The sequence below is a fragment of the Nelusetta ayraudi genome, unplaced genomic scaffold (assembly GCF_046127955.1).
Source record: "Nelusetta ayraudi isolate G7.1 ecotype Tasmania unplaced genomic scaffold, CSIRO-AGI_Nayr_v1 ptg000017l, whole genome shotgun sequence".
In the NCBI taxonomy this organism is placed as follows: domain Eukaryota; kingdom Metazoa; phylum Chordata; class Actinopteri; order Tetraodontiformes; family Monacanthidae; genus Nelusetta; species Nelusetta ayraudi.
The window spans coordinates 1,981,952-2,008,493 of NW_027466067.1; the positions used below are offsets into that span (position 1 = coordinate 1,981,952).

Genomic DNA, 26,542 nt, shown 5'->3' on the forward strand with positions numbered 1-26,542 from the left:
CGAAGTTGCTGAAGTTCTCACCTCGCTGGAATAAAAGGAGAGGTGGTGGCTTAATTGTGGGATGAGATAATGCGATGCCGGATGAGACGGTTCTTGTTCGGCGCAGTGCATACCAGAGGCTTTTTTTGAGAGATGTTGGGCTGGACAGCTATCGCAGGGGGTTGTATCCATACTGTGCCCCCAGCGATCCTTCCTTGAAGATCCTAGTGTTAAGTTAATTGGACAGGGAGAGAGCGGCTGAGGAGGGAAGCGTTCAGGCCCATTAGCAATCCCCCTGTGGAGGGCTGAGTCGGGAGGATCACAGAATCACAAATAGAAGGATTAAAATAATCAATAGGCTTCTCTCTCTCTCTCTCTCTCTCTCTCTCTCTCTCTCTCTCTCTCTCTCTCACTCTCTCTCTCTCTCTCTTTCCTTCAGCGCTGACGGATGCATCGCACACACACACACACACACACACACACACACACCACTGCACAGATATGCACGCACACGCGCGCGCATGTGCACACACAGACAGTCTGTGGAATACCACTTCAAGGATCAGTACTCTCTTCGATGTTGTCTCTGGACTTTAACAAATTAACCCAGGTCATGATATGCACACAGATGTGCTCGGAAACACGCACACTTATTCTCCGTTAATGAAGGGTAATTTGAGCCTCTGACTAATCCAGTAAAAAGGTCACAGACATGAAAACAGTCTGATGGATTATTACTTTGCCGGTTATTTCTGGTCTCCCTGGTCTTTCTGAACTCCCTTTTTTGAGGCCGCCTGATCCTAAAGTTCGGTTTCAAAGTTTATTTCTCTTCTACTCGTGTAACTGAGTTTGCATGGAAAACCATTCAATGGACAATAAAAGCTATTGGGTCGAGTCTGAGTGAATTCACATTCTGTTTGAGGGAGAAGGGGAGGGATTATTTTGGCCAGACATAAATAGAAAATAGACAAGAGGCCAAGTTAAGGCCAAGGCTACGCTAAATTATTATTTGGATGGTGTTTCACAACATTCAAAGTGTAACATCTAAAAGAAAGTAACTGCCAATGAGTCTGATAGAGATGTCAAACTGAATGAACTGGTGGAACATCTTGAATGAATGCTTTTGTTCAATAATATTTTGTTTTTAAATAAATAAAACAGTGAAACTGGATCTCGGGAGACACGTGTGTCGACTGATAATTATATTCAACTGTACTTTTGAAAAGAAAAGCAGTAATTTATTGCAATGCCTGTATCCGTATTATATTTTGCGAGTTTCACTGATCCTGCAGCAATCAGAAAAAAATGGCAATTTTCATAGTAAATGTATAATTGTCCTTTAGAATTCCTCATTTACAACGCAGACATGTTGCTCCCTGATAATTTAAATGCTATTTCAGGAAGTGGCAATTACTGAATCACTCTCAGTGAGGGATCAAGCAGAGTGACAGACTGGAATGTACTGAGATGGTGGCATCATATCTATTTTTCAAAAATAAAACTGTCACTGACAGCATGGTTTGCCAACACTTCGTGGTGTGTTAAACTCCCCGTCCATAAAGTTCTTACAGACGCACACCATCAGACTGGTATTGATTTGGTCTTGCAAACTACCGAAGTATGCTGTATGAGAAGAACTCTACACTACATTATAATGTTATTGTTATAATAACATGATGATGTTTCAATGATGTAGAATATTATAGAAGTAAACAATAGCTCTCTTATTCAGGATTTTAAATTTATCAGACAAGACCACATTTGTCAGTTATGTCAGTTTACAATGATAGATGTAGTCAGGTTAGCAAATTTGTCAGATTATATATGTTTCTGTAATTTATACAGTCCACCGAAAGTGTGCATAAAACAGATAAAGTACAACCAACTCTACCAATCAAACCATTATTAATTATATGTCAATCCATACACTATGAATGACGTTCTGTCGCAATAGCAACTCTCCAATATTGAACATTTAGTAAATATTTTGCACAGTGGAATAATTGTGGCTGATGTAACGACATTTAAATTCGTTTTATCTCGTAATTTAATACATTTTCAAAGATTAATACTGTATTTGTCTTTTGGGCCGCTTTCAATTCCGCTGTTACGAAGACACGCTTTGAAAACGATCCTCGTCGCAAGTTCGCCCCCTGCCGTCCATCGGCTCTTACTACAGTCACGCTATTGCCCAGGCGGTCGCAGTCAGTTGCACACGTTGGCCGCTGGGAGGCAGACGACGTTGACTGGTTGTCTGCAGGCAAAGATGGCGGTACGGAAGAAAGACGGCGGCCCAAATGTAAAATATTTCGAAGCGCCTGATACCGTTTCTCAATTTGATAATGTCCGCGTCTGGCTGGGGAAGAATTACAAAAAGGTACCGGCAGCATGTTTTGTACCTACACACACGAAACTCACACGTTTCAATCTGAAATGCGGGCGCCTACCTATTGGGCAGAGGCAGTGACAAAGAGAGGAGGGAGGGCGCCGCCGCTCAACGTCCAGCTGTTTGATCCACTAGAGCCGGGATACAAAAGGATGCTGAGCGGAGAGCTGCAACATACGCAGTCGTGAATGGTAGCATCCTGCTATATTGGCGTCGGCAAAGCGACTCCGAAGCAGTTCACGGTTTAGAACAGTGTGTATTTTGTCATTTAGAATGAGAACAGGCGGCCAGCCAGCTAGCTAGCCAGTTAGCCGGCGTGCTAACGGTAATGCAGCTCAGATCCAGATGTTGGCTCAGTGGCGCGCCGCGCTCACTGAAGCCATGGCCCTGCTGGAACAAGTGAGCGCTTTGCTGGCGTGCGTACACCATTGTCTGCGCACAGTATTTACGCAACAAGCACATTTTCTCCCCCCAAAAACAAGACTGTTAGACCGTTAAAGAAAAATAAAAAATATATAAAATAAATCGTATGTTCTATGAATAAATTAAAGCAGACAGCGAGGCTCTCTTCGGGTTTTGATACTGCTCACTCTTATCCGGACCACTTACTATCATGTCACTGACTCAATGACTCAATGTGCTGTGTTTTGTCTCCTCCAGTACATCCAGGCGGAGCCCCCCACCAACAAGTCCCTGTCCAGCCTGGTGGTCCAGCTGCTCCAGTTCCAGGAGGAGGTGTTTGGCCGGCATGTCAGCAACCCTCCCCTCACCAAGCTGCCAGTATGTCCCCTATTCATCTCTGCCATTCACATACACACACACACTTGGGCACAGACTTTATTCTAACATTGTGAATCTGATTGGTTCTGCAGATGAAGTGTTTCCTGGACTTCAAGTCAGGAGGGGCCCTCTGTCACATTCTGGCTGCTGCTTACAAGTTCAAGAGTGATCAAGGATGGTAGGAATTTCTTTCCTGATGGCTCCAGTGCTTAAACAGAAAATACCGACGTGCTTGTAAATTGTGTCATGCTTGAGGCGCACCGTTGGATTTTGGCTATGCTGCTGTTTCATGTGTAACTCCAGTCTAATTTCCTGGTAGGCGCAGGTTTGACTTCCAGAATCCGTCAAGGATGGACCGAAATGTGGAGATGTTCATGACCATTGAGAAGTCTTTGGTGCAGGTGAGTTTGTCTCTGGTCCAAATGTTATTTGCAAATGTTCTAATTTTGAGGTACTTCCCCCCCCTAGATTATAATGGATGCCTTTTTTTAACTGCAAAAAAGTGGAGTTTTAAACAAAGTAACAAATGTTGAATATCTTAATATTTCAAGTTTGCATATTTTCAGTAATGATATAATATCTGTAATCACATCTGTTTGTCCAGAGGACTTCATAGCCAGGTGGATTTACAGAAAATAAAAACATAATTTTGCCTCCGCAACTGCCACTGATTCTGACAAACACCAACCGTGCACAAAAGCGTGACTTTGTTTTGTGTGTTGTTGTTTTTTTCACTTCAGAATAACTGCTTGACAAGACCTGTCATCTACTTAAGTCCTGACATAGAGCCGAAACTGCTTGGAAAACTGAAAGACATCATCAAAAGGCATCAGGTGGGGGGTCTTGGTTTCCACTAAGATACATAGCCACTGCCCACTCAAACCAATACAAATCTGTTTCATCACTTGTTTGTTTGTTTGTTTGTTTCAGGGCTCAGTCACAGAGGACAAGGCCTCCGGCTCCTATGTTGTGGTACCGATCCCCACCAGTCTAGAGGAAGGTAGGCCTTCATCAGTTGAACTCATTTGTTTGGATGACCAAAGTTTCCAAAATGACTTTATTTTTCTCATCCTGCTCCAGAGGAGTGGGTTCGCCCCGTGATGAAAAGAGATAAGCAAGTGCTGCTCCACTGGGGGTATTTTCCTGACAGGTTGGTGCTGAGTTGACAGAATTTCAGTTATTTAACTACTTTGCAAACGTGTGCGTCTGGACTAGGCTCATTTTTATAAAAGTGTTCTTTTTGGACTGAAATTCACTACCCGGGCTATTTGTTCAAGCCCAAACGTGTAATGTGCCTTGACCCTTGACCCTTGCCTTCTCGTCATTCAGCTATGACACCTGGATCTCAGCCAGTGAGGTGGAAGCTGCTGTGGAGGATCCGCCCACACCAGAGAAACCCAGAAAGGTATTTTTTTTACCACTACCGTTATTTTTGTTGTTGTATTTCAAGCATCCCGCAGCACCAAAGAAATTTGAATTTCACTATTTCAGTTTGAGTCATGCAAATCAAAATGAAATTCCATGTATTTTAATCTAAATCCGTGCTCGATATTTGCTGTCAGAAACAGCTGATTTTACTGATTGAATATTTTTTGAAAAGGCTTCCAAGTCTCTTCATACAATTATGCGTGTGACTCTTTGCTTTATTATACAAGCTTGTCAGCAGATGTGTCTCTTATTGCCACCGTGATCCTAGCAACAGAGCTGATTCTGGCACCACCCTGAACTGCAAACCCGCTGCAGCCTCGGTCCTTATATCATGTTTAGAACATTGTTCTCCCCGGACAATAGATTTTTGCCAGAATTGGGTTGTGGGAGAAACAACCTACCCAAATATTTATGCACAAGCTGACTTCATAATCAGCACCCTTGGATTGTTTGCCATAAAAAAATCACTCTCTTTACCGACACTGGAAATGTTTCTCTCACAGAAGAAGCACATCTGTTTTCATTTACTGTCAAAATGTCTTTTACATTGTTTTATCTGCTCAACATCTCACAAGTGACTCCTGTACTCACATGTAGGAGACAAAAGTTCATTAAAATTAAATTTCCAACCTATCCAAGATCTAAATAATGCAATTGTTCCTGTGTTTTTAGTTGTTCTACATTGACGACATTTTAGAATTGACCAGTACAATGTCGAGTTTTGCTGTGACAGGTTTAACAGCATTTTGTTGACGACTCAGTAAGGCCAGCGTTGTGTCGGGTTGCACTGGAATTTAATATTTCAATCACTCTGTTCTCAGGTCCACGCCAAGTGGATTTTAGATCTGGATCAGTACAACGAGTGGATGAACGAGGAGGACTACGAGGTGGGTGAGGGCTGCCCGAAGAGGAAGAGAATCTCAGCCAAGACTCTGACCGACGAGGTGACCACCCCAGACGAGCGGCGGGACAAGAAGCCCAGCAGCGCCAAGAAGAGGAAGCGCTCCCCGTCACCTTCCCCAACCCCTCCCCCGCAGGAGAGCAAGAAGAAGAACACCAAGAAGGGGTGTGTCATCGGACTGAGGCCTTTGCTGTAGAGTAAGCTGCGCCGGTGCCTCGGTGAAATAATTCAATATTTGTTTGTCAGGCCAACTACTCCATACACCAAGTCCAAGAGGGGCCAAAGGGAGGAGGAGCAGGAGGATCTGGGCAAAGACCTGGACGAAGCATCGCCTGTTCCCGCCTCTGAAGATGGAACCCCGGCCAAGACAAGTACAGATGTGGAAACATTGAAAAATACATTTTTATTACAATTAAATTGTGTTTTGAAGTGGCTGCATAATGAATGTTGACCCATTGTTCTTACTTCATGCAGATAATTCCAAGAAAGATTCTGATTCCACTCCGGTCAAAGGCGGGGCCGACATGGGTGAGCAGAAGATCTTTGTCTCCTGTAGCATTCTGTGGAATGAAAGCCAAGAGGTTTACCAGCCAGTTGTTGTAAATTGCTGTAATTGATGCAAAATAATTCAAATATTAATGAGCCAGTTTGTATTTGTTTTAGCATAATTGCATGTTGGCACTTTGCAAGAGCCTTTAGAATTTTAAGAACATATTTTGATTTGTCAAAGTTCTTTTTTTTTAATTCTTAATTCGTGATTCGCTTGTGGTTTAATCAGACGAGCAAGAGGATGAGTCCATGGAAACCACGGGCAAGGTGAGGCGCACAGGTGTGAGACAAGACTGAGTGGGGTGTGCAGACATAAATGTGGACCCTGATGCCTCTCTGTGCTGAAGCAGGAAGAGGAGGAGGGATCCCCCAGTGTGAAGGGTGAACCGGTGAAAGGCTCAGACCTCCACGAGGACAACGTGACCGAGCAAACCCATCACATCATCATACCGAGCTACGCTGCCTGGTTCGATTATAACAGGTCGGTGGGGGGAAAAAGTTATTTTGTTAAAGCCCAAACTTGTGAAATCACAAAAGACGAAACAGATTGACGCATGTTAAACCTCCTGTGTCATTCTGTTGTGTTTCCTTTCCCCCAGTGTTCACGCCATTGAGCGTCGAGCCCTTCCAGAGTTCTTCAATGGGAAAAACAAATCCAAAACCCCAGAGATGTATGATTGCATCAGTGAACAACATATTAGCCCTAGTTGAGACAGAGAGAGCAGCATTAGGGCTGAAATCAACCAAGCGTGGTCTCCTTCCAGATACCTGGCGTACAGGAACTTCATGATCGACACGTACCGGCTGAACCCCCAGGAGTACCTGACCTCCACCGCCTGCCGCAGGAACCTGGCAGGAGACGTGTGCGCCATCATGAGGTGGGTGGAGGTTGAGGTAGAAGTGAGATAGATGAGATGTTTTTTTGTCCTCACCCGCTCAGCGCTGTGCCGTTTCGGCTCCAGGGTCCACGCCTTCCTGGAGCAGTGGGGTCTGATCAACTACCAGGTGGACTCAGAGAGCCGCCCCACCCCCATGGGCCCCCCACCCACCTCTCATTTCCACGTGCTGGCCGACACCCCCTCCAGTCTGGTGCCCCTGCAGCCCAAGACATCGCAGGTCTCTGAGACTCCTGAGCAACTCGATCACCATGAGTGTTCTGTCTCTTAGTTTAAGAGATTATTCAAATGAAAATGGCTTTATTTAATATCCCTTATCTGGAAAAAGTCACTATCGTGGTTAATTACAGATCTCCTGAGCACGTTTAGATGTTTACTCAACATTTCCTTCATTCATTGCGTTTATATCGCTTACTTTGATTGATTTTCTCCCAAAATCTGAGCATGTCCAAGCTGACTGGAAATTCCCAACAAGTGAAACAGCGAGTGATGAATTCTGACAATTTGACTGAATCGAGTAAACTAGGTTTGTGTTTCGCATCATTGAAGCTCACTAAGACGCATCAAGACATCAGACATATTATTCTACATGTTAAATACTTGTTTTTAGCCAAATGTGTTGAGTCCCAACCAGCAGGTAGATTGTAGATACACCAGATGAGCAATTGTTCAGTTTAGAACACAGTGAGGTGGCCATGCAGGAATAGTGACCATGCAAATTGCAAATGTTAAGTCATGTTCACAGTAAACAGATCCATGGAATCTTCGCTCTGTTGCCGTGTCTCCTCAGACTCCTGCCGCCCAGCAGATGATGTCTTTCCCGGAAAAAGTGAAGGACAAACCAGTTGACCTGCAAAACTTCGGCCTGCGAACCGACATGTACAGCAAGAAGCCCAGCTCAGCAAAGGTACCGACCAGAAACGCAAGTTGCAGTGATCGGACCACTATAATTATTTTCGACAAACTCCTACATTGACACAATGTCATGTACATGTGTGCACAGAGCAAGAGCACTGCGAGCTCCATGAGGGACTGGACCGAACAAGAAACACTACTTCTGCTCGAGGTACGAGTTGCTCTTGCTCCTAAACCTGCTGGATCATTTGTGTAATTCTTTGACGTGGGAAGATAACTGCCGTGTCCTTCAGGGCCTGGAGATGTACAAGGACGACTGGAACAAAGTTTCAGAGCACGTCGGCAGCCGCACGCAGGACGAGTGCATCCTGCACTTCCTGCGGCTGCCCATTGAAGACCCGTATTTGGAGGACAACTCCTCCTCCTTGGGACCCCTGGCGTACCAGCCGGTACCGTTCAGCCAAGCAGGGAACCCGGTCATGAGCACAGTGGCCTTCCTGGCCTCGGTGGTCGACCCACGCGTGGCATCAGCCGCGGCCAAATCCGCTCTGGGTGAGAATTTTTGCTCTTATCCCCCACAAGCTGCCAGTGATCACTACTGTCGTTTAAATCAGCGGTTTTCAAAGTGGGCGGCCGCCAGGGGGCGCCAGTGGGCTGCAGGAAATTGGAGAGAAGATGAGGGGCATAAAAGGCAAATTAATATATATACAAACTAGGGGTATTAACAATTAATCGATTATCGATTAAGAATTTAATAGATTAAATTAAATTAGTTGCAATTAATCCCATCATTTTTTTTACATGGGTAGTTAATATCAGTCAGAGGTTACATTTTTAGTGTGTTTTTCCTGTTCTCTAATGTGACTAGACCCTCAACATTATTTAAGGGTTCCTCACATATTTTTCATTGCAAAATTTCTCAGGAAAAATCGCTGCTTATCAATTCATCGTCAATCGATCGATAAAGTCAATCAACTAACCATTAATGAATTACTCAATGATATGCATCTCTAATATAAACATATATATTCTAATTCTAGTAGAATTTGATGCTTCTTTACAGATTTTATCACATTGTCTTTTGGTTTGCGACGAGGGAGAGAAGCTAATGCTATTTTGGAAACCTGTGATTTGACTTTTCAAAGACATTGCTTGCTAATCGCCCGTGGTCTCTTTCTCTCTCTCTCTCTCCTCAGAGGAATTCTCTCGTATGAAGGAGGAGGTGCCGGCGGCTCTGGTCGAGGCTCACGTGCGGCGCGTGGAGGAGGCAGCGCGGGTGAGCGGACGGCAGGACCCGCTCTACGGCCTGGAGGGTAGTGGCATTGCAGGTACCGGCCTGGAAGAGGGAGACCGTCCTGGTAGGGTGGATGTATTTGTGTACACCTGCCATAGAAGCATCCAATAAAACACAGAAAGACGGCGACGAGGCGAAGTCATCGTGGTTTCTTTTCTTCCCCAGATGAAAGCAGCGATGAGAGCAAGAGCGACAGCCAGTCCAGCGAGGAGAAGAGGGAGGCCAAGGTAGCGTCCGCAAAACGGCTTTTTTCCTCATCGACTTTTTCCGTTCCTTTTTTTCCCCCCGCTGATGCAACGTGTGTGTGTGTGTGTGTGTGTGTGTGTGTGTGTGTGTGTGTGTGTTCTCCAAACAACCAGGAGAGCAAAAATGGAGGAATGGAAGAAGACGAGAAGCAGGCGGAGAATGGAAAAAAGGAAGAGGACAGAGGAAGAGAGCAAGAAGGAGAGAGGGAGGCGGACAAAACGGATTCAGACACGGGTATGAGCCGGGCGATGCGTTCAAGTGAGTCGGGTGCCAGAGGTGGCAACAGTGTTCCCACTCTGTACTTTAGTAAAAGTACTGATACCTGTGTCAAAAAAAAATACTCTGGTAAAGGTAAAAGTACTCATACAGCTCCTTTACTCAAGTAAAAGTAAGAAACTAGAGGTCATGAAATGTACTAAATAAGTAAAAAGTAAAAAACATTTTATGTTTGCCATTAATGAGACAATACAGTTGATAATTTTGCAGCTTTTACACTCTTAATATAGTATTATATAATTGTGATAACCTGTGAGCCATTATATTTTATGTTTTTGATAATAATTTCTGAACAATAGCTGATGTTATTTTCAACGTTTGTTTTTTCCATACTGAAAATGCACTGAACAGTGACCTCAAAGTCCAAGTATTCTAAGATAATCCCCCTCTAAAATATGATCCACTTCCTGATTTCATTCATTACTTTTAACAGAATTTCAATGTTTTAAAGACTTTTAAACACAAACGTATAAAAGCACTGTACCGAGTCGAAAGCACAGATATTTGTGTACAAATGTAGGTAGTAGATACTCAAGTGAAGTACCGATACCTGCTGAATAACTTACTTCCCACCTCTAGTCAGCGATTTGTTTTGTGTCGTGCCAGGCGACGGGGAGAAGGAGAAGGATGAGAAGGAGGGAGCGGAGGAGGGCCAGCGAGAGTCGGAGGGCGAAGGCGAGCGGAAAGCCAAGGTGGAGCGAGAGGTCGGGGAGGGCAATCTGGCCACCGCCGCCGCATCAGCGCTCGCCGCCGCTGCAGTCAAAGCCAAGGTAAACCTCAGCAGCCAGCCCCTCCACCCCTCTACCCCTCCCCCCCCTCCCGCATCCTCCCGGCGTTCTGTCATCACTCCCTCTAACGTCTGTCCCGTCTCGGCAGCACCTGGCAGCGGTGGAGGAGAGGAAGATCAAGTCCCTGGTGGCTCTGCTGGTGGAGACACAGATGAAGAAGCTGGAGATTAAACTGCGACACTTTGAAGAACTGGAAACCATCATGGACAGAGAGAGGGAGGCGGTGAGTGAAGGATTGTGGGATACGTGGAGGGGATGTAACAGGACCTTCGTCATTCACGGTGAATGAAAAATGAAAGGTACCTTATTAACAAGACCACAAAGTGATATTAATGGCAAAAAAAGAGACGAGGGCATGGAGAAAAGTGTTATTGGTCGAAATTAAACAGCAATGGACCTTTGAATATTATATGTGAAAAAAAACAACCCTGCAGGTGTAAGTAAATGAAATCGTATCCACTGCTGTTTCACTACTACAGTCGAGGGATGTTAGCAATTCATTGATTGTCTATTACCGGTAATTGTCGATTAAGAATTCAATTGATTAACTGATATTAGTTGCAATTAATTGAAGATATTTACACAGGATATTTTTTTTTGTTAAATGGTGTGGTGTGTACCTGTATACCTACACCCAGTTACTTTAAAAAAAAAAAAAAATGTTGAAATTGAAAAAAAGTTGAAATTTGACCCATTAGAAGTCAACTTAAAGTCAGAGGATAAATGTTCAGGGTGTTTTTACTCTTCTCTAATGTAAAAATAGTAAAAGAAAAACTCACATTAGACGCTCAACATTATTTAAGGGTTAAATAATGTGTTCCTCACACATTTTACATTGTAAAATTTAAGTTCTCAAGAAAAATCGCTGTTTCTCAGTGAACCCTTAATCGATCGATAGGGTCAATCAACCAACGATTAATCCATAATTTGCATCCCCAGTACAGTCCATTTGTAAAAGCAAGTGAAGCTGTCATGTGACACTGCCCTGGGTCTGACAAAGACACTGAGACACACGTGGAGGAAGACAGTGGTGGACAAAGGTTTTTGGACACCTCGTGCATTTATGACGTACTGTGTTGTGCTGAGAATCAGTCGTTAAACAAGGGCAGTTCATTACAGCACAACTCACCAACATTCACCCACACGCTGCACATGCACTGTTCCATCCAAAGAGAACTGCATGTTTTCAGCAAGATGACAATGAACCACAAGAATTCATTTTTCTTAATTTTGTCTTGGTAACAATAAACAACAAGATAATTTCCACCTGGTTGCGGGCCTCTGGTGCAGCCAAAGCTTTTGAAACACACACACACAAAAAAAATCTATGGCAAATATTTAATGACAATAATTGTCATTAAATAAATTCAGTAAAATATGAAGGATGTCTGAGAACTTTTTTTTTTTACTTCTGTACACCGAAAAACTGACTGTAACAACAAAAGGCATTCAACTAAACCACAAATGTGACTTTATTAAAATGTTGCTGCATATTAGTCTTACTTGATATCTTTTAGATTCACATCTTCTCCATTCTTATAGTTCATTGTATTTATTAGCGCTAACGTTCCATATTAATGTGGGTTGTCCTGAGTGTCGTCTCTTGGTGTTTGCTGCACGTGACGAGCGTCGTGCTGTAAAATACCATCAGACGACTGACTCTTCTATTCCAAGAAGCAAAAACCCTAAATGCTGCATTCTGGCATCTTTGGCAGCTGGAATACCAGCGTCAGCAGCTGCTCGCCGACCGCCAGTCCTTCCACATGGAGCAGCTCAAGTACGCTGAGATGAGGGCCCGTCAGCAGCACTTCCAGCAGATCCAGCACCAGCAGCACAGCCAGGCAGGCGCCCCCCACTCCAGCCAGGCTGCCTCTGTCCCCGTCCCGGCGCCAGGCCAGAGCGCCGCTCAGACGGCTCCCAGCACGCCGGCCTCGCAGCCCGCTCCCAGTCCGGCGCCCCCTGCCGCTGCCTCCGCTGCCCCTGCGCCTGAGTCCCAGCCGGCCCAGGGCGCACACACTTCGCCCCACGGCCCCCCGGGCCCGCCCTCCGCCCCCCACTCCAGCTCAAACTCCAGCTCCAGCACTACTTCTGGACTCGGTACGTAAAGATTAAAGGTCCAGTGTGTCAAATCTGGCCTGATTTACTATTTTTATATCGGTAAAAGCTTAATATACTGTCCATATATACATTAATAAAAGTGTATAATTGCAGTACAATAAAAGTCATTTGGTTTTCCTTCCCTTGGAACGATTCTAATATATATAAGAATATACGTAGAGCAATAAGGGTCCTGCTCCTAGTTAGCTGCTATCTTGCGCCACCATTTTTTAAGGAAGCCCACCTGGCAGTTCCTCTATTATGAAAAGCACTGTCAGGTGGGCTTCCTCAAAGTACAGGGCTTCCGTACTAATTTTACACACTGAACTATTAAAGGCCAAATTCAATTTCCTCAACTGCTGTTTTAGCTGTGTGTGTGTTACCTATTTGCATTCGATTGCATTGGGTGAAGTGCGATTGCCGCACCAGTGTCAGGAAACAAACTACCAAACTCACAACTGCTTGCCTACTTGTCACAACTGAACATTTTAATGATGATCAAAACTAATTGTAATCCCTAATACAAAGACGGGAGGGGAGAGTTGCTTGTATTGCTGTATAATCATCTTTTTGTTGTGATTAAATGCACTCTTGTCCTTCCTTGCGACCCCCTCACAGAGCCTCCTGCCCCCCTCCCTGTGGAAGCAGTTCACCCCGTGACTCCAGTCCCGCCCACACAGTGAGAATTGGAGCGACTGGCCATTCAAAGTCCTGCCTATCACACCTGAAATGAAGGCGTCATAAACCAAGAGAGAAAACACATTCCACATGTTGAGCTTTTCTTTTCTTTTTTTTTTTTCTTCTTTTATTATCATTATTATTATCATTATTGTTGTATTGTTGTTTTTTTCCCAATAGTAAACTGACAAGAAAAGGAAAAAAAAAATTGACCATATTTACTTTGACTTGTTTGTCAAAAAAAGAAGTCCCTTGTATTCAGCTAATTAGAGGATGGAAGAAAAAAAACAAACTCCTTTTCCTTTTCAGTATAAACATTGTTTTTCATGCTGAATACTGACATTTGGTAAACTGGGATGTTCTTAGCTGCTGGCACTTAGAAAGAAGAAAAGAAAAGACTCATCTAGTGTTTTCAGTATTTTGGAAGGGAATTTGCATTTACTTTTCCTGTGTTATGGTTCTCTCAGAGGCCACTGTCCCCCGCCCCCCACAGTATTAAAGGTACTAATTGAAGTATATGTAAAATGCACTTTTAACATGTTTCCCTTGGTCTCATTGAAAGACTTGAAGCATCCGCGGAATTGAACTTAAGCACTTATATCATCATTTTGTCTTAAATACTTTTTTCATACTAAAGGTTTTGTATTGGGAATATTACATTTTCCTCTATTTTTATCTCTCTTTCAAAGAACAACAGTCACTCTACAGGGTTGGGATGTCTGTAATGAATGAAAAAAAAAAAGGTGTTTTAAGCCGATGTTGAAATCACACAAAGTTGCTTTTGTGAAAATGTACTGTAAACAGGATTTTCTGTTACAAAACCACAGCTTTTGGCCTGTTGCTGTTGATTATAATTTAAGTGCTGATAGCATAAGATGATCATCCAGGAGACAGCTCTCCTTAAATGAGTCTTACCGATGCCCCTCTTTAAAAACAGCACTTAAAGGGAAAAAAAAAGAAAAGAAGAAGGTGTTTTTGCGGAGCTTCCATGGTGGTAGTTTCGCGACGAATGTAGTTCTGTTCCGTTCAGTGAAAATGAAGTCCCGGGAGTAACATTTCCACCAGCGACCACGTTACTTCTTTATTTTGTGTCAGTTGCTCAAAAGCAATGTTGTTGTTGTTTTTTTCACAATCATAATCATATTCTACCTTCTTTTTTTTTGTTACTGTTTTTCTATGTTTTTCTTCAGGTATGCCAACCTAGCACCTGTATAATATTATTGCCTGTATTTACCCTCCCGACTTGTGTGTATGATCGTGGGAAGATCTGTCGGATCTGTCTAGGGTTTGACTGTACGCGTGCTAGTGCGTGTGTATGTGTGTGTATGTGTGTGTGTAGGCATGCCATTAAAAAGTGTTCACCACATTACCATTCAGTTTTATTTTCTGTGCCTTGTGCTGTCACAGAGGTTGAAGATGAAAAAAAAAAAAGAAAAAGAATAAAAAACCCACACTCGTCGTGACGCACGACGTCGTGCGTCACAAACGAATCATCTAGTCAGGTGGTGATCCAGTTGGTGTCCGTCAGTCCGCCAGTATCGCAGAGCCCTCCGCGGTCCAGAGTATCAATGGACTTTTCATCCGTGTTATTACTATATCGTGTGGATTTTGTGATATGAAAATGTGTCCGTTCAGTTTCTGTATGTTTTTTTTCCCACTACGCTGACGGTAGCAGCAGCAGTTTCATTGGTTATTAAACAGTAGTTCAAAATTTCCTCTATAGTCACCATGTTCTGGCAGTTAAACTCTGGCAGTTTGTATTAAAATAAAGAAAGAAAAAAAAAGCCACGACAAAAAGGTTGGGTCTCAATTCCAAAGTGTCGGTGAGGAAATAAAGACGCAAAGAGGAATCAGTGCCGTGTGGAGTTGTGTTGTTTTTGTCGTGTGTTGCCTTCGTACACTTCTGATGAGACCCCCTGAGAGGCTCACACTGCCTCTTACACTACTGGGTTTAAAGGTTTAAGACACATTACACCACTAGACACCGCACTGCAGGCAGTTCAGAAAACACTCATCCATTCTTATGCAGGGGGGTCAAACTCTGGCCTGCGCGCCAAATTTGGGGGCGCAGCATGATTATATTTGTTACCTATTCAGGTTGAAGGAAAACTTGTTTGGGTCCATATGAAAAGATTCACAGTTCTATCTGAAGGAAAAGTTTTCAATAAATATCTATGTTGGCCTGCAACTTTGTCCAAGTTTTACATTTTGGCCCTGCTGTGTATTGAGTTGACACCTCTGCTCTAATGCCCTCATAAATGCAGACATTTCCTTTTGATGACAATACTTAGATTTCACTTTCAGTGATACTTTTAAACAGCTCTGCGGACTCCCAGTTATTTATGTATTCCGTGGGAAAAGATGCCATAGTTGAGTGACAGAGAATCGCTTTAGAAATAAGTTTTTATTGACCACTAATAAATGCAACATTCAGCATTTATCATCATAACCATTCAAACAGGGGATGACAAGACCAACAGAAATGTAAGACGCAAAAAAAAAAAAAAAAAAAAAAATATGAGAGGGAATGTTGCTGCCAACCATCTCTGGAAACCACAATGACACTCAGAGATGAGCCGGCATGAGATGACAATTAGATGAGATGAAGGATTGGTTTGCACTGGACGGAAAAGGCACTTTTAAATAAAAAGTATGTCAGGAAAAAACAACAACACAAACATGCTGGAGGTAGGAAGATGTGGATTTAGGGGGTAAAATGACAAACAATACAGAAAAAAAAATAAAACAGTTAGGAATGAATCCAAAGTTGAAACCAAAGCAGTGCGTCAGTCGCTCAACCGCTCATCACCATCCGGACGAGTTCTGTGAAGACAGGAGGAGGGGAAACTAAAGATCAATCGTCTGGGTTCCAACTCCATGTGAAATGACACAAGTTTCCATCGAGGCCTGACATACACTTATATTACATCATCTTTTTTTTTTTTTTTTTACATTTATTCATTATTTCATGTCAAACTGTTTTTTTGTACAAGCCAAAAATTTTAAAAAATTTATAGCCGTGAAACTTTGGCATTTCCAACAATTTCCATCACCGTCGATGCCCTACTTCAAAATGTTAATTTAACTACACAATAACACAATGAATAAATTACAGGGTAATGGACACCTATGTGATGTAAAATGTGAAGGAGGTCTGCCAGGGGAAAGAACACCACCCTCTGAATTATAGATGGGCGAACTCCTACACCAGGAAGAGGTTACAGAACAGCTGCAAGAGATCAGCTCTTCTCAGACTGGGGTGACCGGGTCGACCAGACTGCTTATGCAGAAAGAGGTCTGATCCTCCACCCCCCGTTTCACTTATTTCCTTTATGACTTAATTCTGCACACCTGGCTCAGAGTTTCTCCTCTCAAGCGAAGTTGCTGTTGATTGTTTCCATTTAGCCCATTAAAATCAGACCCAGAAGCAAATCTGACAAACAGTGAATGCAGCCTCGGCGCAGTAAGAGTGTCTGCAGACCTCTGCCCAGATTGGTTGCCACTCTCCGCAACAGTTGAAGCGTGCAAGGTTACCTTCATAGTTAATGCAGCCATTGGCATCTTCATGTCCTGCTAAAAGAGTCTCTACGTCCTCCTCAGTCATTTTCTCCCCTGCATCACAAAGAAAACAAAATAAAAATTGTCAAAAAACTAAACAAACAAAAAAAAACACTTTAAAAAAAGAATAATTTTACCAAGCGTGGTGAGAACATGACGCAGCTCCGCTCCCATCACCGTGCCGTTTCCCTCCTTGTCGAAGACACGAAGACCCTCAACGATGTCGTCAAACGAACCCTGGTCCTTGTTCTTGGTGATGGCCTGAAACATGGGCAGGAACTGCTCGAAATCTAGTAACTTGTTCATTTCTGCGAGAGAACAAGAAGAAAACAAAACAAAACACACAAGTGTGTTAATCCTCAGGCAACACAGTGGCGTCAAAGCAAGACGGTTGTAAGTTCAACAGCCGGTTCTCCCCGTGTCCGTGTGGGTTCTGTCTGGGGTCTCCGGCTTCCTCCCACACTGCAAATACATTAATGTGAGGCGAACTGAGAAGTCTAAATTGGCTGCAGGTGTGTGTGTGTGTGTGTGTGTGTGTGTGTGTGTGTGTGTGTAAATGGCTTTATGTGGCCCTGCAATAAACAGGTGACTTGTTCAGCCTCTGCCCGAAGGCAGCTTGGATAGACTTCAGCAACACCTGCGACCCTGAGTGAAGGCAAGCAGTGATGGTAAATGGATGGATGGATGTTTACCCTCTTATTTTATTTTTGAAGGTTGTTATTTTTTTTTTTTTAAAGCGTAATAACAATAATTGCGTAAATGTCGTTTTGTACAGGACTTTTTAATCCCCTAAAGTCAGAACAAAACAAAACAATGAAGTATAATTTTGTTGACAAAAAGAGCAGCTCGACTCGCTCAACATACAACAATATTTTTCTTAAAGCTACATATCATGTCTATATTTACTGGTAATGCAAGTCAGTAACATACTGTAGGATAAAGGGACATTTGTTGTTTTTAAGTTTGGGCTTTTTTTTAAATTATTATTATGAAAAGAAATACAGTCATTATAGGTTAAGTTTGAACTCACTGTGCTTTTCACTTTCAAACACAAAAAAAAACACATAACTTCAAACAAATGCATTAAAAAAATCCAACTACTTTCAAAAGAGAACCTTGTATTGATTAAAATGGCCATCTCTGAAGAGCTTGGGGTTGTCTTAGCTCAAAGAAAAGCTGAGTCTGCTCATCTGACTGTCGCAGTACCGGCTGGTTTGGCACAGTTTTCTCTGCCAGATGTCCTTCCTGATGCAACCCTTGCATTTGTTAGCAGCTCACGAAGGACACTCAAGCGCTACCCCTGCGACCGGGCCAGGGAATGAACCTGGGGCAACCAGTGTCAAGGCAGACACCACACATGAATTTAAAAAAAAAAAAAGCCAACCAACACCTTGCAATTGCACAATCAGTCACAACTTACCCTCTAATTTGGGGTTTCCCAGAACTTTGAGCACCTCGGCATTGATAGGGTTCTGGCCAAGGGCCCGCATGACGTCACCACATTGGCTGTAGGTGATCTTCCCCTCGCCTGTCCGGTCAAACAACTGGAAGGCCTCCTTGAACTCTGACATGGAAACAGAGAGACACAGATGTCTTCAAGAAGTTCTGGAGTCGAAGGTAAACACGGAGCAGGGTTTGGAATCACAAATATGCAAAACCCAAACAAGGATGCCTAAATAAAACAATAACTGGTTCTAAGGCACACAAAGTGAATGGTTGTGCACCAGGTAACAACACCATATTTGGTCATCCCCTCAACTATTTGATCAAGCAGCTAATGAACTCTGCTCATGCATGGAACACAACAGTGGACGAATCCATAGTGAAAGACAAATGATTCATGGCAGTGTGTTTAAGGTTAGTGCATCCATAAATGTTGCAGCAATGTGTGAGAGTCCGTGTTAGAGAAAGGAGGACCAAGTCAGTTAACGTCATTAAGTCCAGTCTCTGCAGGAACAATCCGTTTACAACTGCAACGAGCCGTACACCATGTTAAAATATGTCATGAAACATTTGGCACGATGCATCACAGTTAACGAAATGGTCTTTTAGTCAGGGACACTAAACAAAAGCTACTTCTTCTTTGCAACGCCTGAAGGCAAGGTCTCGACCAACACCCAAACATGCACGTTGGAGCAACGGCTGCAGGAACATTGCAGGAGCCTTTCCAGCTTCTCGCACCGCATTTGTGGGGTTACTTTTTTTTGGGGGGGAAAGAAAGCTAGTGGTTGAGTTCGAACAGCACACGGTGCAATCCCACACTGTACATCTGCTCGGTTACCTGGAAGATACAGCCGTCTGCGGAGACAACGGCCGGGGCTACAGGCTGGTCATAGTAACGAATTAAGCCGTTAAGAAAACAGAAGAGTTGGGACGCTACGATGAAAACACATCAAGACAGAAGGAGAGCGCTGCATTGATGCTAACTCACCCGCGATCTGGTCCTCAGTGAAGTCAGACTGGTCGGGCCAGGGTTAAATGGACAGGGGAACAATGGTTAGCGTTAGATGTTACACGATTGGGAACACGCCACAGGACTAATATTAGTGCCATTAATCTCCATTAGCGGCATCGATGCTAAAGGTTTGTAGCTAAAGGGCTTAACGATGACGCTAGCTCTTAGTGAGAGAAGAAGCTTGGAATAAATTGCGCATTTAACTTGACCGTAAAATTCAAAAATGGAAACACGAGACCGCGTTCGTGAAACACACAAATTACAACGACCTATCCGGTTGTATATCATGGGGGGGGGAAAAAATAATAATAATTACCATATCGACGTTTGGTTTGGATGGCCGACGGAGCCCAAGCGAGATGTTCTGTATCTTCACTCTGCTAGCCCGAGTCTGACGTCCCCATCATCACTGATGATGTCACGGCACTTTATATGACAGCAGCCAATCACTGGGCTCGGCACTTCGTCGACATCAAATGAGACCGCGTGTGGTGTACATTGCGTTGTTGTTTGGATTTGTTGCCTGTGCCGTCCCGACTATCTTGCTTCACCTGCACATTCTCTCTTTTGCCATTATTTCCTCAGTGTTAGCTCTTGAAACGACTCGACCTTGCGTACTTCTGTGTCCTTTGCGAAGACACAGAAAAAAAAACGTCGATTTAATTGTCAGACAGATTTTTTGAAACTGAAAGAAAAATCAAAAGGCCAGCCACTGTTCACACGGACTTACCGACAGGTAATATTAAAACACGTCTGAAGTGTTGTCTTTGAGGTGTGTATCTATTGTAACAGACATAGCAAACCGAGACCTTGTGATCACACCTGGCTCCTGTTTATCAAGTTAAAGGTCACATTGTTATGACTTCAGGAGGACCAAAAACAAACAGATCAAAAAAAAAAAAAAAAAAAGTACCGTTCAATATCCGTCATAATGATGTAAACTTGCTCTTAAAAGGTAAGCCAATAGTTGGGATGGGTGTATTCATACTGCAAACCTCATCGCTGTAGAACTCAACCGGCTTATTGTGTGTTGCATCATTTTTGAGTTGGAAAGCCACTTTAGTTCACATGCAAGTTTAGGTGGGAGAGTGAGGAAATGAGTGCTGCAATCTAAAATTCGACCGCTTGACTCTGTACTTAATAATACCTAACAACAACAACAACAACAACAACACAACAATATATATGTATACTGATATCACCCTTATTTGCCCAGGGTGAGAAAAACACTTAAATTAAATTACTTGGATAAACTTAATATGTATATGAATGATTTGTCTATTTTGCTGAATGCATGTGGTACAGGTTGTTGGGCTGGTGACACTTTAATCAATCACCTTCTGTATGCTGATGACCTGGTAATCTTAAGTCCTTACAGTGCTGGTCTCCAACAGCTGCTGAAAGTGTGTTCTCATTATGGCCATGCTTTTTGATATAAAGTGTAACGCTAAAAAGAGTAAGATTAACATGGTTAGAACCAGAGAGGACAGACAGGCCACCTTCCCTGACTTTTTCCTGGCTGGCACTGTGCTCAGTGTGTGTAGTGAGATTACATATTTGGGCCATATCATCTCTGATGACTTGTCTGATGACAAGGATATTCATAGGCAGCGGCGGAAACTGTGTGCCCAAGCAAATATGCTCTGTCGGAAATTTGGAATGTGTTCTGTATGAGTGAAGATCTCACTCTTCAAAGTGTATTGTTCACCGTTGTATACTGCTCAGCTGTGGTGTCGGTTTCAACAGGGGAGTATTAGAAAACTTACAGTGGCATACAATGATGGCATGACGCTCTTGCTGAGAGTTCCAAGAAGCTGCAGTGCAAGCCATATGTTTGTTAGCGTTGGGGTACCTGCTTGCCCTGCTGTGTTACGCAACCTGATGTATAATTTTATGTGTAGGGTGTCTGAGACACAAAACAATTTGATTGATGTTCTGGTGAACCCTGTACACAGTTCTGTGAGATTTCTTTCCAAGCTGTGGAGTCACTGGCAAACAAGTCTGTATATTAGACATTAAACAAGGTGAATTTTTTTCTTCTTTATTTATTTCTTTATTTCTTTATTTCTTTATTTTTCTCTCTATGTCTTCCCCCTTTTTTTTAAACTGTGATATGGATCTCTTGGGTCTGGAATAAAGAAATATTTTTTACCCTGGAAGAATATTGCCAAATAAGTTTGAGGTAATTTTCCTTGGTGATTAATAAAGTATTCTGATTCCTAAACAAACATTTCTGAACTGGATTCTCAAGGTGCACAAGGTGCTGTTTTGAATTCAAAAACTAGAGACAATACTTCTTATTAGCCATGCCGTGAGTAAGTAAAGAGAAGAACAAAATAGAGAACAAAAAGTGCAAGGGTGGTGAAGAAAAATACATGCTTTAATGGACACAGCCAAATGCGCTAAACTGAGCTTTATATGTATATATATATATGTATATATATATATATATATATATATATATATATATATATATATATATATATATATATATATGTATATATATATATATATATATACGTATATGTATATATATATATATACGTATATGTATATATATATATATATATATATATATATATATACGTATATGTATATATATATATATACGTATATGTATATATATATATATATATATATATATACGTATATGTATATATATATATATATATATACGTATATGTATATATGTATATATATGTATATATATATATATATATGTATATATATGTGTATATATATATATATATATATGTATATATATGTATATACATATATATATATATATATATATATACATATATATATATATATATACATATATATATATATATATATATAAATACATATATATATATATATATATATACATATATATATATATATATACATATATATATATATATATATATATATATATATATATATGTATATATATATATATATATATATATACATGCTCCCTTTAAACACCCTGCATTTTGAGGATGATCACAAAATACAACATGTAATTTGTAAAGCCGCATTCAAGTTGTAAAGTAAAACCAGCTATTGAGCTGAAGTTAGTATGTTACATTTTTATTTACATTTACATTTACAAATTTTAATGAGGTAAAGCACGCCTGATCTTGATCAGATGTTGTGTTGGCAAAACTTAAGAGAGAATAAAGAATGCTGCAAATCTCTGGAAAAAAAGGGTCTTGGCCCTAGCAGAGCCTTATCAGAGTGAAATGTGGGTTACATAATTTTTGAGGTGAGGTCCACTTTAATAAACATGCAAGTTTAGGTGGGAGAGTGCTGCAATCTAAAAATTGACCACTTGATGTCACTGTTCTTTCAGATTTATTTTCCCAATCTTACATAATGGACTTTTAGCCTGGTTTCAGGCCTATCGTTAATCCTAATTCAATGCAAATCTGTGGGGTGAAATTTCAACTTTGTCCTACAGACATGGGGCCACTTGCTTTCTCATCACGAGCCCCCAAGAAGCGCCCACGCCGAATTTGGGGCTTCTAGCGCTTGAGGAACCCCGAAACCCTAACCCTAACCCTAACCCTAGCTTCAGCCTTATCCTTAACCCTAACTCAATGCAAGTCTATGGGGTGAAATTTCAACTTTGTCCTAGAGACATGGGGCCACTTGCTTTCTCATCACGAGCCCCCAAGAAGCGCCCACGCCGAATTTGGGGCTTCTAGCGCTTGAGGAACCCCGAAATCCTAACCCTAACCCTAATCCTAACCCTAGCTTCAGCCTTATCCTTAACCTTAACTCAATGCAAGTCTATGGGGTGAAATTTCAACTTTGTCCTAGAGACATGGGGCCACTTGCTTTCTCATCACGAGCCCCCAAGAAGCGCCCACGCCGAATTTGGGGCTTCAAGCGCTTGAGGAACCCCGAAACCCTAACCCTAACCCTAGCTTCAGCCTTATCCTTAACCCTAACTCAATGCAAGTCTATGGGGTGAAATTTCAACTTTGTCCTAGAGACATGGGGCCACTTGCTTTCTCATCAGGAGCCCCCAAGAAGCGCCCACGCCGAATTTGGGGCTTCTAGCGCTTGAGGAACCTCGAAACCCTAACCCTAACCCTAACCCTAGCTTCAGCCTTATCCTTAACCCTAACTCAATGCAAGTCTATGGGGTGAAATTTCAACTTTGTCCTGGAGACATGGGGCCACTTGCTTTCTCATCAGGAGCCCCCAAGAAGCGCCCACGCCGAATTTGGTGCTTCTAGCGCTTGAGGAACCCCGAAACCCTAACCCTAACCCTAACCCTAACCCTAGCTTCAGCCTTATCCTTAACCCTAACTCAATGCAAGTCTATGGGGTGAAATTTCAACTTTGTCCTAGAGACATGGGGCCACTTGCTTTCTCATCACGAGCCCCCAAGAAGCGCCCACGCCGAATTTGGGGCTTCTAGCACTTGAGGAACCCCGAAACCCTAACCCTAACCCTGGCTTCAGCCTTATCCTTAACCCTAACTCAATGCAAGTCTATGGGGTGAAATTTCAACTTTGTCCTAGAGACATGGGACCACTTGCTTTCTCATCAGGAGCCCCCAAGAAGCGGACACACCAAGTTTGGGGCTTCTAGTAGTTGAGGAACCCCGAAACCCTAACCCTAATTTCAGCTAACCCTAACCCTAGCTTCAGCCTTATCCTTAACTCTAACTCAATGCAAGTATATGGGGTGAAATTTCAACTTTGTCCTAGAGACATGGGGCCACTTGCTTTCTCATCAGGAGCCCCCAAGAAGCGGCCACACCAGGTTTGGGGCTTCTAGTAGTTGAGGAACCCCGAAACCCTAACCCTAATTGCAGCTAACCCTAACCCTAACCCTAACCCTAGTTTCAGGCTTATTGTTAACCCTAATTCAATGCAAGTCTATAGTCCGTGTCAACTAAGTGACACGGAGCTCTGCCCATTGCCATCACGGAGCACGGGAGAAACAATTGTTCCTCATCAACAAACCGTGTAAGTTAAGTAATGCTGTTACATGTAGATAATGTTACATGTAGATAATGTTTAGCTACAACAGAGCTTTTCTATTGTATATTTTTGCCTAGGACTTTAGTTATTAAAGCTAGCTTGTTATACACCCACTCCTCCTTCATTTCCTGCACAGAACATGTGCTATCTGTTTTTTGCATTATAGTTTATATTCCTATTTCCTACTCTTTCTGTTAAATAGAAGGAGCATGGTGAGGGAGGAGAAAGTGGACCTGAGACCAACAGCACGGATGGTCAGGGAGGGTCTTCACAGCAGGTGAGGAGAGGAGAAAATAATATTATAATTTTGGTTACATTTTTATACTGCTGTATTCCTAATTCGATTTCAAAATGTTACTTTCCACCTAAAAAAAACCCAAAACTTTATTGCCACAATGGAAAGAGCAGGGTGAGAGAAGAGACAGTGTACCAGAGGCCAACAAGGATGATTATACAGGGTCACAGGTGAGAAAAAAAAGGTGTTGCTGAGAAAACAAAAACATTAAACAGACTTTGTGATTCATTTCCACAGCTTTGTCACCACAACTATTCTTAAACCCATTTATAACTTTTGATTTGCACATTTATTATCTATGTTATTATAGGAGAAATTTTAACTGGCTCAGGAAATGTATATATGATAAGAAAGACTCTAAGATTAACATTTCCATTGCTATTTCAGAACTAGTTTTATCTATACTAAATGTTTTTGAAGGTCATGTGTCAGGGGAGAGACCAGGCTGCTGCACTGACAGGCAGGGAGAAACTTACTGATTTTCTTTAAAAAAAATAAATAAAAAAATGGTACCTTGAGGAGAAAATCCTGCACACTTACAAACATGCAGAAAGATAATTTATTGCGACGTTTCGGTGCGAGACCTTTATCAAGCAAATGTTTGTGTCAGAAGAGAAAGCCATTCTAAATTGGACTGGCTATGTGACTCCAACCAGTCGCTTTGCTACAAGATCTAGCACCAAATATCAATATGCAATCAATCAATACCTTTAACCCTTTTAATTTTGCTGATGATTTTAAACAGTGTTTTACAGAGGTTTTTGGTCTTAATTTTTTTTCTTTTGGCGCTTAAATATCTGGCTACTAACTCTGTATTGTAGATGCCCTCAAGGTCATTCTAGGTCAACTAAACCAGAGTTCGGCAGCTTTAGATTTTGACTTTCATCATATATCATTTTTTAAAGAGCTTAAGTTAGTTTCCTGGTGCTGCGCTGTTTGTGTTGGCGTGTTCTTTAGCTGCTATGGAGAGGTGCAATTGAATGCGAGAGGATGATAAATCACTCCATAGACCTCTGAACAATTTGTCCCCCTCACTTTGAAAATGATGGCTACGCCCCTGCACCTGTTACAGGAAGGACGAGAGGCAGAGGATAAGCATCAATATAGGAAAGCTGGCGCTTTCTGGTTATGAAAGCTCTATCACGAGTTGGTTATGAGCAAGAACAACTATTAGTTTGGCAATAAGAATGAGCCTTCAGTTTGAATGTCCCCTTTGTTTGTTTTTTTAAATTGCTGATTAATGAAATATTCTGAAACCTAAATAAAACAATAAAACAAACACCGTTTCTTTCTTTAATAACTTTTCTTCATTGGATCTCAAATGCACAGCTAGAGCAATGAAATTTGCAGCTCAGCGACTCCTGCGATTGAAACCCGAAAGAAAGCTTGAAACTTGCTCGTCATTCGACAGCGTCATCGAGGCTCTGGTGGGGGGAGCACGGGTGAAGGACGTGATCAGCTTTCAACGAGTTTGCAATGAGCCAGTTCATGAGCATGTCAGGGCTCTGCCTGGGCTCGCTCAGTGCATTATCGGACGCGGCGATGGCGCTGCCCGTACGGCAGATCCTCTCTCTGACTCGTCCGCTGAGCCGATGGATATTGATCCTGCGCCACAAAGCGCCAGCGCCGCGCCACAAAATCTTCTCGAAGTTGATGATGTAAATACCATCACTTTTCCTCTTGTACACGTACTGATCACTGCCAAGTTGGTGCTTCCCAAATGGGTTGCTGCCGCCAAGAACTTCAGCCCAGTCGGCGCCCACGTTGATCAACGTGGTGGTTCACACTAGACGCGAACAGGCGCGCGCCTCGCTCCGTGCATTTGTCGTTTCGGCGTCTGCTCTATTTCGTGCGCGAGCCGCGAGCGATCCTCGTCAATGGAAGTCGCTCAAGAAAAAGGAAAGGAAGTCGCTCAAAAAAAACAAGAAAATTGAATTTTCAAAATAAACTAATTTCAAAATAAAAACTGAATGACAAATTCAGTCATATTTGTGTGTTATATTTGTCAGTACATTGTATCAGAGTGCAAGAGTGTGATGTATTACCCGAGGTGCAGCTGCATACGGTAACAACCAGTGGTACTTTCTACGTAGGAA

At 42.4% G+C, this 26,542-nt stretch overlaps 2 protein-coding genes across 7 annotated transcripts; one reads left to right on the forward strand and one right to left on the reverse strand.

Annotated features, from left to right (window-relative positions):
* Positions 1-2,201: 2,201 nt before the first annotated feature.
* Positions 2,202-15,007, forward strand: smarcc2 (SWI/SNF related BAF chromatin remodeling complex subunit C2). 6 transcript variants are annotated; one of them, XM_076024644.1, is made up of 26 exons: positions 2,202-2,356; positions 3,026-3,145; positions 3,238-3,323; positions 3,465-3,546; positions 3,886-3,978; positions 4,076-4,145; positions 4,226-4,295; positions 4,475-4,550; positions 5,395-5,639; positions 5,721-5,845; positions 5,949-6,002; positions 6,253-6,290; positions 6,371-6,504; positions 6,623-6,694; positions 6,788-6,901; positions 6,986-7,139; positions 7,710-7,826; positions 7,923-7,985; positions 8,068-8,326; positions 8,971-9,132; positions 9,234-9,295; positions 9,428-9,572; positions 10,197-10,360; positions 10,467-10,601; positions 12,094-12,475; positions 13,094-15,007. In XM_076024644.1, exons 1-26 carry the CDS (start codon positions 2,246-2,248, stop codon positions 13,156-13,158), a joined length of 3,198 nt encoding a protein of 1,065 aa, XP_075880759.1. In that variant the 5' UTR covers positions 2,202-2,245; the 3' UTR covers positions 13,159-15,007. The 6 variants fall into 6 exon arrangements, with proteins under 6 accessions (XP_075880759.1, XP_075880762.1, XP_075880765.1 ...); XM_076024647.1 differs by having other exon boundaries at positions 9,428-9,548; XM_076024650.1 differs by having other exon boundaries at positions 8,971-9,102.
* A 764-nt stretch (positions 15,008-15,771) lies between these two features.
* Positions 15,772-19,593, reverse strand: myl6 (myosin, light chain 6, alkali, smooth muscle and non-muscle). Its single transcript, XM_076024651.1, has 6 exons — positions 19,483-19,593; positions 19,143-19,170; positions 18,132-18,275; positions 16,849-17,019; positions 16,688-16,765; positions 15,772-15,976 (listed from the first exon to the last, which is right to left on the reverse strand). The coding sequence occupies exons 1-6, from the start codon at positions 19,483-19,485 to the stop codon at positions 15,948-15,950; spliced, it is 453 nt and encodes a 150-aa protein (XP_075880766.1). The 5' UTR covers positions 19,486-19,593; the 3' UTR covers positions 15,772-15,947.
* Positions 19,594-26,542: the final 6,949 nt, after the last annotated feature.

Excerpts from the sequence above, each read along its gene's own strand:
- smarcc2 (XM_076024644.1), top strand. The coding sequence starts at position 2,246 with ATGGCGGTACGGAAGAAAGACGGCGGCCCAAATGTAAAATATTTCGAA. Across the intron at positions 3,146-3,237 it reads CTCCCCTCACCAAGCTGCCA|ATGAAGTGTTTCCTGGACTT; the intron begins GTATGTCCCCTA and ends TTGGTTCTGCAG. Across the intron at positions 7,140-7,709 it reads TGCAGCCCAAGACATCGCAG|ACTCCTGCCGCCCAGCAGAT; the intron begins GTCTCTGAGACT and ends GTGTCTCCTCAG.
- myl6 (XM_076024651.1), bottom strand. Across the intron at positions 18,276-19,142 it reads CACTGAGGACCAGATCGCGG|AGTTCAAGGAGGCCTTCCAG; the intron begins GTGAGTTAGCAT and ends TTTCCATGTCAG. Across the intron at positions 15,977-16,687 it reads TGGCTGCATTAACTATGAAG|AACTCGTCCGGATGGTGATG; the intron begins GTAACCTTGCAC and ends CTGTCTTCACAG.